The following is an 11,219-nucleotide window of genomic DNA, read 5'->3' as shown; positions in this document are numbered from 1 at the left end:
CTTACCTCAAAAGCTATTTTACTTAAAGTTCTGGCCTTAGCCTCCTTTTTAACGAGAAGCCAGGTGAGGCCTTTGCCTGTAGACAAGCTATTCATATGGATTTCTGCAAACTATGTGCGTGAGGGTTTGACCTCCTTTTACTTAATCTGCCTTGCCAGGACTTCTCACTGCTAGTTGTATCAGTAACACTTGTCATTTGTATTTATTCCCAGCCTTAGTGTTGTTGTTAGCTGCTGGCTAGTCTATCCCCTGCAGACTATCTGTATCTCAGTGTTAGATTCTGACCATCTGTATCTGAGTTTCTGTTTTAGGTTAGTTGTCATTGGTGATCAGGAGTAACAGCTGGCTCTGGAGAGCCACCCCCACCTCCCCCCCACTCCTCTCTCCAAACCAGCGGAAACTTCTCCAGCTGTCATCTGCTTTCCAGATGACCCAGCTCTCCTTCCAGCTGCCATCCCAGCACCCTGCTCCCAGCCCCATTCTGCTTCAAGGCCAGGCTGATATTTTTTCAGCTCCCAGCCGCAATCCTAATTTCAGGGCAGCCCCAGTTTTCTATCTCTGAGGCCCGATTTCACCCCTAACCCTAATCAGAGTTCCACCCCAGCCACCGTCTGAGGTCCAACCCCCATCCTCAAGCTTAGCTGCCATATCTTGGTATCAGCAATAGCCTCAGCCTGAAGGCCTGATCCAGCTGTAGACATTGGAAAACTGTCTTCAACACCCAAGACCTTTCCCAAACCTAAGCCCCATCAGCTATCTGTACCTTCCATGCTCATCCCTACTGTTTCTCTCATATCATGTTACCAAATGCATAGGTTTTTGCAGTTGTTCTGCCACTGTGCATCACTGACCTATTTAGTCTTGGTATTCCAGGGACGTCGCCCAAGATCATCAAGCTGCGAGAGGAACCATTTGACTATGCTGACCCGGCCAGAGGGGAAGAGTCCAGTCATCAACAGCATGTTGGTTCCTGTCAAAGGCATCAACAACCTGGGTAACACCTGCTTCTTTAACGCTGTTATGCAGGTTGGTATTACTATGAGTCCATTCATACATAAATATTTTTATATCTATGTATATTATCTATTTTTATATATTATATTATATTTTTATATGGATATCACGGACAAATCCCAATACATGGCTACTCAATGATGCTGAAATCATTTTTTATTTCATTTTATAGAATATAGTGTAGTTATATTACACCAGTTTGTCACAGTTAATAGAAAGTAGCTATGAGTTAATTACAGATCTGCAGCAAGGTCAGTTTGCTGTAAAGTGGATTTCTGATTGCAATTAACCTGTTTGTAGTCATTGCTTTATGCTAATAGATTCTATGATTGTACCCTCATGGGTCAATGGGATTTTCATGCTAACATTACATTATGAATATGAATGCCCAAAGTATGTGTAACTGCTGTTCAAGTGGTGCCTCTTAGAAGATTAGGCTATAGCAAATCAGTCATAGGATGAATGTGAGTGTAAACAGGCATAGAGGTAATATTATGTTTAGGCTTTTAGGACATTTTGCAGTATATTCAGTGTAGCAGTAAATGCAAGGCTAGCTTAAAGGCTTGGACACTTTCACCTGCCCATACACGAGTGGCACTCAGTTGGTACACAGCATGTTCACCATACAACCCAGCTACAGAGCCTCCCAGTCTTTCTCTGGTCGTGTCGTGGTGACTGCACTGACTGGGAGACACTCGCTGAATTCTTATTTAATGAAGGTTTATTGCATTAAGTGGTGGTGACACGTTTTTCTTACAGTTTGAAATGCTGTATAAATTAATAAGTCATTGTGATGGTTCTGTAAATATACAATGTTACATCTTTGTATCTGCTATGTTTCTCTCTTCTGTATATTCGAGGCAATTTGCTTTGGGTTGACCAATAAATTAACATGTTCCTCTATTTCTGTACGTTATTTCTGAGCTTGTCTCTGACTTCCAGCAATGTAAAATGTGTGGGACAAAAGTGTCTGGACAAAAGTAGAGCCACAAGTAAAAATGCAGAATGCAAATAGTAATATGCAAAATAACTAGGTATGGCTGTGTAGTTAACACAATGGTTTGTGTCCGAGTCTATGACATTTTCAGTTTGTTCACAAAGTGCTCAGTTACCAGGCTAAGTTCCTATTCCTTCAAAATATGGCTGCTGCAAGCAATTTAAGATATCTCACACAGGTACAAACACAGGACTCATTCAAATCAGTTTCATCGCTGTCCGCTGCCTCATTTCAACCTGTATACACAGTGTGTTAATGTGATACTGAGCAACAAAGCTGATGTGGTAGACAGTCGCTGAGCAGAGCATCCCACCTAAATGTAACAAGGCCAGCCGGAAAAACACATTAATGACCCAACAGTTCTACACAGGACATTCTCAGATTCTATACAAAAAATTCCCCTCTGTGTCAAAGAAATCTTTCCCAGCTTGCACCACAGGAGAAATCTTTGCTGTTAGCATCAGTTCTTCAAGTTCGCTCTCTGAAAACACCTGTCCATCCCAGTCCTCCTCCTCTTCCTCTTCCTCTTCCTCCATAGCATCATTTTTGGTAGCGCTGTCTTCCTCTGTTGATCTTGCTGTCACTGAGGCATGTTTAGTAAAACCAGCCAGTGAGACGGAGAGCTGGGTGGGCAGCTGAGTGGTAGGACTGGTCACCAGGGATGTCGAGCCTTTGCCTCCAGGTATCAGAGTCTGCTTGGCCACAGTGACCAGTTCACCGGCTTTACTTCCACTGGGCAGGATGGCTGGTGTGCTTTGCCCAGGCAACTTTGGCTTGTCCTGCCCTGTCCCACCTGGAGACAGAGCCTGCTGACCGAGTCTAGCCATTACATTAGTGTCCTGCTTGGCTTTTCTTTCAGGAGTGGGGATGAACTTGCTCCTGAGGACTCTCCGGACGACGTCGGGGCTGACGGAGAAGCTGTTGGCCAGACGCTCCACTGTCCACTCCTCTGGCTGCTCCTGCTTCAGATATCTGAAATATGAATAACATTTGATGCCATGAAGTGTCTGAGAGTGTCATTTGCACAAATACACTGAAGAAAGATTAGATTTCTTGTGTGAGTGGCTGGAATGGATAAAATCATGGGTCACTACTGCAAAACAGAGCTCGTCACCTGATCTGCTGCATAGCATCCCATGTCAGCTTCCTCTCTGGAGCTCCTGATGGAGTCATCTGCCTCCTCATCACATGGTATTTCACAGTCTTCCGCCTCTTCCTATCCTCGCTGAAAAACAAGTGAGTGAACATGCAGTTAACTTGTCACGGCTTGCCAACACAGTATGCACAAAGGTCTAGATATTTGAGAAAATGTCCAAATGAATGGTGCTGCTTCTCACTCAATCAAGGACTGGAGCTTGTCCTCTACATCCTCCATGTCAACATCGTCATCAAACATCTCGGGGCTCTGTCTTGGTGCTCTGTGCACACGGCTCTGTCCCGTCCATGCCTTGGCATCTCTGCTTGCAAACCGACAGCTCCTTGCAGAAACTGTGGGCATCACTGACAGAGGACCCAGCCTGGAGAGCAGGGAGAAGACCCGCAGGGGCCTGGCCATGCTGAAGGATCACTAGTCTGGATACTGTGGAATCACAGAGACAGCTGGTGTCATCCTCTTTGAACCAATACTATTAGTCTATTCTGTTAGAGAGGCTAATTAATAGCGTGTTAGTTAGCTATCTAACATGCAGGTATTGGCTTCTGTTTCAAAATAGCCTAATAAGTGCCTAATAACCGACCTTGTCAAGCCTCTCAAGTCTAAGCAGCATCCAGGTCTTGTCAAGAGGCTGTCTAGAAGAACATGCGCTAATATTTTCTGGAGTAACACAACAAAACTCGTGTGGATACTACTAGAAATTGATGTACTTCCGCAAATATACTCTGTAGCACGAGCCTCGTAGCACAAAGGCTCGGTAGTGCCAGCTGCTGGAGTGGAGGCGCAATTATTGGTTAGGCCTGAACAAGGAGGTTCACCTTTAAGATGCAACTATTAATACCACAGCATAATATTTTATCAGCTGACGGTGATTCGCAGGTACAGTGTAATTCGTAGACAATGACAGCATTATATCCCTTGGGAGCTTGCAAAGGAACAAACAACAAGGTCTGCTAGTGTATGAATGAATGCAAATGGTGACATCTGCCGGGCGCCAAAGGGCTTTGCACCTGGAATCCTGCTTTCATGTTTCAAGCAGCAGCTACGCACCTCCTCCCAGTCGCTGTTGTTTCATTTGCGCCATTTTGTCCGCTCACTTTGGTGATTGGGCTTTAGAAAGCTGTACTAGAGCCAATCAGAGGGAAACCGGACAGCGAAGATACGGTAAGGGAAACCCGATTGAAGGCATTGGTAGTTGTCAGCACGGATTGGTTTGTCATGGACCAACCAAATTACTAACCCCACTAAATGCAAAAATCGAATGACAGTTTGATTCCGACCGCTCCGTCCCCGGCTGGGTAGCCTGTAAATAAGTTCTTGTTCCCCACATTGCCTGTTGTGTGGAAACATGATCTGTGTGGTCGACGACCGTTAGCTAGCTAGCTAGCTAAAGTCTCGAATCTCAAACAAAGGGATGATGGATCACGTTAACACCCAGCTAGCAGTAAATGCTCGCTAGCAAATGGGGATCATGTCAACAACAGCTCATCTACATTTATGTGTTGGCTGGCCGACTGACATTAGCCAGCTAACCGTTATCTTTCTACGTTTTTTGGCATCTGCCACGCTATATAGTTAGCTAGGTTAGCTAAACTGACGCTAGTCTGGTTAGCTCTCCCATGAAAATAACATGCCAACATAACACCACACAGCAAGCTGACAGCTGCTCTATATCAGAATATGGGGTCATGTCCCACCCCTCCGATTTACACAAAAAGACACGCTAACGTGACGAATTGGGCTTAAAGGAATACTAACGTTGGTTATTTAAATATCGTTTTATTTCTTGCCTTACACACAATGAGTTAGCAACATGTAGTAAACAGCTAACTTACACAAACCTCGCCTTTGGGGGTATTCAAGAAGGAGAGAGTCAAATGTGAAAGACATTATTGCTAATGATCTAATGTCTCTATCCCTAATGTTTTAAGAAGGCGGGGTGTCAAATGTGAAAGACAAGCTAATCATCTTAACATGTCTCTATGTCTTCAGGGAGGACCGCGACACTAACTAGCTATGGAGCAGTACACCACTGCCACAACTACAACTGGGGAGCAGATAGTTGTGCAGACTTCCAATGGACAGATCCAACAACAGGTGAGGATTCGCTCAAATAAAGCTGGTTTTGAGCACTAAGATTGTCACACAATAAGCTGTCAGCACACAGGTAATGGGTATCCAGAATTAAACCATTCTGAACCAGTCAACTTTACTGATAGTGCTGAGATATCTGCGCTGTGTATAGTTCCTTGCCCGAGACTGTAGCTGTCCTGCCTTGTCTGCAGACACAGGGCACAGTGACGGCTGTGCAGCTGCAAACAGAGGCGCCAGTGGTGACGGCCTCGGGCCAGCAGGTGCAGACACTCCAGGTAGTGGTGTGACCGCCGCCCTGTGTCACAGTGTCACAACAGTGTTACAGCCTACAAGTTTGCATGGTTCATGACCCATACCAGTGCTGTTTGGTTCATCCTCCGCCCTAGCATGTCCTATAGCTGCCTGAGCTGCATGTTCTTGACTCAGCACAGTGTGTCATGTGTGTCAGCCTCAGGTCTCTGCTTCTATGCTCATGGCTGTCAATGGACTACTGTTTATCAAAGTTATGTTTTCCATTTCTTGCCTTTTTAAAAGCAGGTTTCACAAGTCAGACCTTGTTCTCCATGATGTGGACACAGCCATCTGAAACATAGGTGTTATGGATGTGTTTTGTAACTAGTAGGAGAACCTTGTGGGGTTCAGTATTGAATGTTGAATGCCACTTGTCTTACATGGATTCATAGTCATTACAGGCTGTCACTTAGAACTCATCTCATGCTATATTTTTCTTACTGTCATTGTGAAATGGCAGTGGGTTCCTTACATTTGGCATTTTTTATTCATTTTTATATCCCAAAACAGCTGGAATAATGGAAAAAATCATCAAATACCATTAACCAAGATTTGATATCTGGGATGTTCCTGAATGACATCATTTGCTTGCTAAATCATAGCCATGGTATTAAGGTAACTTAACAGATATTGTGTTGTTAAAACAGTTTTGTGTCTCTCTGTGTAGGTCCAGGGCCAGCCTCTGATGGTGCAGGTGAGCGGTGGGCAGCTCATCACGTCGTCAGGGCAACCCATCATGGTACAGGCCATGTCGGGGGGTCAGGGCCAGACCATCATGCAGGTCCCTGTGTCCGGAGCCCAGGGACTACAGCAGGTAAGGGATACAGTTCAGTTACTATATCAGGATCAGCATGCAAATCTTACTCTTATCCTGTACTCGGACACAGTGTTTCCTGTACAATTGTATTGGGTACATGTGGAGGGTGTAGGAAATGCTTAGTCTGAGACCTACTTTCACTCCTATTCCAGGATCAGCTCCAATGGGCATTGCAGTTTAAGAATGCCTCTTATTTGGATATGTATTATAATGATAATTGATTTAAAGGAAACACTGCTGGGACATTATGTACTTACCATCTTATTAAAAAGGAGAAGTGAACCAAGCCAACCTGTGGATATTACTGTGTGCATGTGCAGATCCAGCTGGTGCAGCCGGGCCAGATCCAGCTGCAGGGCGGCCAGACGCTGCAGCTGCAGGGCCAGCAGGGTCAGCCGCAGCAGATCATCATCCAGCAGCCCCAGACAGCCATCACCGCTGGACAGAACCAGGTCATTTTCCATCCCTTTTCTGACGAGTCCTGTTTTACCAGCTTCGACTGGCAAATCCTTGACATTATAATAACATCATTAATGAGTGTCTTCCCTCGTCCCCTGTGGTCCCACAGGGCCAGCAGATCAGTGTGCAGGGCCAGCAGGTGGCCCAGACAGCTGACGGACAGACCATCGTCTACCAGCCTGTCAATGCAGATGGCACCGTCCTGCAGCAAGGTAAACTCATCTCTTCTATACCTTTGGTGGTTTTGTTACATTCACTTCGTAGACTTTTAACAGCAGTACCACAAGTATTAATTTTGACTAAGAATGGTGATGTTAATACCAAGATGATGATGATGATCCTTGTACTTGTAGGAATGATCACAATTCCAGCCGCCAGCTTGGCAGGTGCCCAGATTGTACAGGCTGGGGGTGCCACCACCAACACCACCAACAGCGGCCAAGGCACTGTGACCGTCACCCTGCCAGTCTCCGGCAACATGGTCAATGCAGGTGGAATGGTCATGGTAAGACCCTGCGCAGAGGTACCCAGCATCTTATTACCTACTTACCACAGGAGATGCATTGCATCCATTTTCAGGCTGAGTGTGGACATACAGTGAAACAAAATCTGATTTTAAGAGTCAAAATCTTAAAAATCCTGTCAAAATGACAAGTGTAACCATAGCCTTAGATGTCCTAGTCTATAATTCCAGGTCATGTGGCCACTGTGCGTGTCCATCATGCACAGTCCCTGCGTGTCTGTCTCAGTTTGTACTTGTCTTTACCCTTTCCCTGCCAGAGGTTCTAAGCACTGTGTGCCTGTATGTGTGTCTCTCTTCTCTCTCAGATGGTGCCTGGAGGTGGCACAGTGCCCACTATGCAACGTATCCCCCTGCCAGGAGCTGAGATGCTGGAGGAGGAGCCGCTGTACGTCAATGCCAAGCAGTACCACCGCATCCTGAAGCGAAGACAGGCCCGGGCCAAGCTGGAGGCTGAGGGCAAGATCCCCAAGGAGAGGAGGGTACGGCACATGGGTCATCATCATACACCACATAGGCCTAGGTTTTCACTGCATGTGTGAAGGAATACAACACTGGCATGGCGGTTGATTCCTGATGAAGTTTGGACACACAATGTCTGTTTACAACATCAAATAAGCCGTGGTCCAATTCACCACTTTCTCTCTGTCAGAAATACCTACATGAGTCTCGCCACCGTCATGCCATGCAGCGCAAGCGGGGAGATGGAGGGCGTTTCTTTTCACCTAAAGAGAAGGAAGAGATGTCTTTGGCCCTGGCACAGGTAAGGAAAAACAACATTACCTCTAGTTTGTCATTAAATATAAAATAGAGGATCTAGTCTGTAGAAGTGTTATCATTTTGTCAGCCAAGGACTTAAGCTATCTACCTTCATTTGACAAGTATCATAATTTGTAATTTTGTTCTGTCAATCATTTTGTCACTTTACTTGATAGTGAGGCATCTTATTTTGGAACAAAACTCTTCATATTTTGTTATGACCGGGCTCTCTTTCCTCTCTCGCTCAGCAACAGCAGGAGGCGGCGCAGGCAGCAGCAGACGAGACAGTGGCTCAGATGATCCGAGTCTCATAGCACCGTCACCGACATAATGCCTCCATCTGTGAACTCCACCCTGCCTGAGACTCTTCACCCTAGCTAACCCATCAGCTGCACCTTCTCCTCTCACCCGTACTCTCACCTCACCCGTACTCTCACCTGCCCCACACTCATACACCGAACCATAGCCTCGCCATCGGGTTTCTTCCGTTTTCTGTTCACTCCTTCATTGGTCTTCCAGGAGCTGGCCATGTGGCCGCTGAGCCTGTGGACTCCTGTGTTCCTCTCCTCTGAAATGGAGGATGGCTCCCTGCTCAGCTGACCCAGCAGAGCGCTTTGGAGCCGCTTTGCTTTTCATAAGGACATATAATTTGGACAATAGTGAAATGTGAAGTTATGCGGAACCGGGGCCGAACTCGTGGAAACCTTGGAAATGACAGCTATGAAGCCATACTCTCAAAAGGCTGAATTCGTCACCAGTGGATGCTTTTTGCTTTAAGTATTTTTGGTAAATGGTACAGATTTAAGTTTGGTTTGTTTGTTTTTTTCCAGAAATGCAATGATAGTTGACACACTTACATGTGAAAAGTGAATTTATTATACACTTGTGCCCTATATATTTTATGTGATGTCCTGTATGTTGAGATTTCATTTTTTTTTCAATCCACATATTGTGGGAAGAAAAAGCAAGTCCAACTTTAGTCCATTGAGAAAAGACTTAAATCTGATACTGATGTCAAGATATTGTACAGAATTTCTTTTTCCCTAGTGTGTATCAGCTGTACTTAATAAGGTGCCCAATTATCTGGATGTATTTTATACAATCTTTTTCATGATTAGACTCGATGTTTGTAGAAAAAATAGACAACTCATTAATGTCACATTGTATCATGTAGTTACTTATTCATTGTCTGTCAATCCACAGTAGGGGTGTTTTTTATTTAAATTGTAGATAATAGCTTTTTTTTTTTATCCATCTGATGCAGTCCTACAATGATATTTTTTTTTAATAATGAAAAAAGTTGGACGTTTAACTCATGATGAAATTTGTGTTCATTAAATTTTATCAAAGTGTTAAGTTTATTTGTGGTTACTTTTTCACTCCTGGTTTTGTGTAGTTATTGGGATGGCTTGGTTTATGTGAACATAGTACAGACTTAAGAACTTAAATCTGTGACTTATACATGCATATATTCTGCTGTCTTAATTTTTACCATTTGGGTTATTTCCATGTAAACACCCCAACTCAATACTGATGCTTTAAAGCTTCTTTACTCAAGAAAATACAGTAAAGCCATTATCCTCAACCCGTGGTCCAGCCTGCACCTACAGTTGGGTAATGCAGGTTGATCCCAGACTCCCTTGAAGCTTTCCAGTCCTGTCCTCAGCAACAGAGGCCACCAGCTCTCATTTAAGGTCTTAAACTAATCATTTCAACAATAAACCCTGGTGAGTTTTACTTTCATGATGGCAATCAATAAAATACATATATATAGGTGGCATAAAAATAGTATAGCACAAACTGTTACACAACATTAAATATGAATGCTCTTGCATTCCTCGAATTTCCTTGTATTGTTTTCCATTTATTCAAAAATATGAAACAAGCTGAGACAACCTTTAGATCACAATTCTATGGAAATAAGCCAAAAACCCTCTACTTTTTAGGGGAAAGATGAAGTGTGATCTTTTCAATTTGTGTAGCCTAAGAGGCACCCTCATATGTGATTTAATTGGGCCTGCAAGGTTTTTCCCACTTTCTTTTTTTTGTGTTTTATGATTTGTGTGGAGTTACACAAGATATAGCCTATCAATGGAAGTAGCAGCCATTAGGCTTAAATTTATTTTGGAAGACCAGACCAAGCACTTACAGCAGATTTATAGTGCTGTGGACAGGCAGGTCAGGTCAGGGTCAGCACATTTATTTCCTATCAAAAATAATCCCGTGTTCCCGTACCATTAGTTTTTTGGGGGGAGATTTTTGCATTTTCCCCTGTGAATGGCCAGGGGAACCAAATAATGTTCAATACTTTTGCTGGGTAAAATCAAACTAGTGGGAATGTTTCCACTCATTTCTGTCATTTCTCATTTTAGCTTTGTGTCCGTCTGAATGAAACTAATCGATGGTGAAGGTGGAATATTTTTTTTAGGTAATCCAACTACAATCTGATATTTAACAGATGGATCGATAACAAAAGTACTTGAATACACTAGGCCTACTTATTACTGGAAAAAGTGATGCATTTTCAACTTACCACTTTGCTTACGCGTTCGGTTATCACCATGGTTATCACTCCCCGTTAGCTTTAGTTAGCTTAGATGCGAAATGGCAGAAGTGGCACAAGTGACCCGATATCATTACTTTTGAAATAAGTAACGAGTAACGAGCCCAACACGGATCATTTTCTTCCCCACCGATGCTGATTGGATGAACACCGCCCACACACTGCCCACTTGTTCAGGTGACAGCCTCAACACACCGCCCCCTGTAGATGCTGCTGTCTGTGGATGACAGCTGACCTGGACAAAAAGAAGTGTTTTCCACTGCCCATCAGAAAGCAGCGAGGCTAAAAGAAAACAGGTGTATTGCTTAATACTAATTCTCGTTCCGCGCAAGGTCAGCTGTAGGTGCTTCAGTGCTTCTTTACTGCCCCGCTCGGATATTTTTCAAGGCAACACGAAGCTTGACCAAGACGAGGAGGAAGGCGACGGACTCTACACTCGTCAAAATCGGACATCATTAGATATTTTCCAACGCTAGCTCGACATCACCTGAATGCCATGACGGAGACGGAGGTTAAACAAGCCACGAAATATGTCAAAGAAACCGAAAACGT

The 11,219-nt window shown here is 44.2% G+C and overlaps 2 protein-coding genes across 5 annotated transcripts; one reads left to right on the top strand and one right to left on the bottom strand.

The window, feature by feature from the left end:
* Positions 1-1,706: 1,706 nt before the first annotated feature.
* Positions 1,707-3,866, bottom strand: LOC139643038 (neugrin-like). 2 transcript variants are annotated; one of them, XM_071518163.1, is made up of 4 exons: positions 3,748-3,866; positions 3,349-3,590; positions 3,126-3,236; positions 1,707-2,983 (listed from the first exon to the last, which is right to left on the bottom strand). In XM_071518163.1, the coding sequence occupies exons 2-4, from the start codon at positions 3,564-3,566 to the stop codon at positions 2,389-2,391; spliced, it is 924 nt and encodes a 307-aa protein (XP_071374264.1). In that variant the 5' UTR covers positions 3,567-3,590; positions 3,748-3,866; the 3' UTR covers positions 1,707-2,388. The 2 variants fall into 2 exon arrangements, with proteins under 2 accessions (XP_071374264.1, XP_071374265.1); XM_071518164.1 differs by having other exon boundaries at positions 3,349-3,583; positions 3,748-3,854.
* A 371-nt stretch (positions 3,867-4,237) lies between these two features.
* nfyal (nuclear transcription factor Y, alpha, like) lies at positions 4,238-9,404 on the top strand. Of its 3 annotated transcripts, XM_071518152.1 has the most exons (10): positions 4,238-4,328; positions 5,157-5,261; positions 5,450-5,536; positions 6,217-6,363; positions 6,687-6,818; positions 6,935-7,037; positions 7,179-7,330; positions 7,654-7,827; positions 7,998-8,108; positions 8,353-9,404. In XM_071518152.1, the coding sequence occupies exons 2-10, from the start codon at positions 5,181-5,183 to the stop codon at positions 8,416-8,418; spliced, it is 1,053 nt and encodes a 350-aa protein (XP_071374253.1). In that variant the 5' UTR covers positions 4,238-4,328; positions 5,157-5,180; the 3' UTR covers positions 8,419-9,404. The 3 variants fall into 3 exon arrangements, with proteins under 3 accessions (XP_071374253.1, XP_071374255.1, XP_071374254.1); XM_071518154.1 differs by lacking the exon at positions 5,450-5,536; XM_071518153.1 differs by lacking the exon at positions 5,450-5,536 and having other exon boundaries at positions 7,179-7,348.
* Positions 9,405-11,219: the final 1,815 nt, after the last annotated feature.

Source organism: Centroberyx affinis, unplaced genomic scaffold (assembly GCF_046629955.1).
Source record: "Centroberyx affinis isolate AG114_WGS23_722 - 3 ecotype Tasmania unplaced genomic scaffold, CSIRO-AGI_Caff_v1 ptg000555l_1, whole genome shotgun sequence".
Classification (NCBI taxonomy): Eukaryota; Metazoa; Chordata; class Actinopteri; order Beryciformes; family Berycidae; genus Centroberyx; species Centroberyx affinis.
This window is presented reverse-complemented; position numbering and strand designations above follow the sequence as displayed.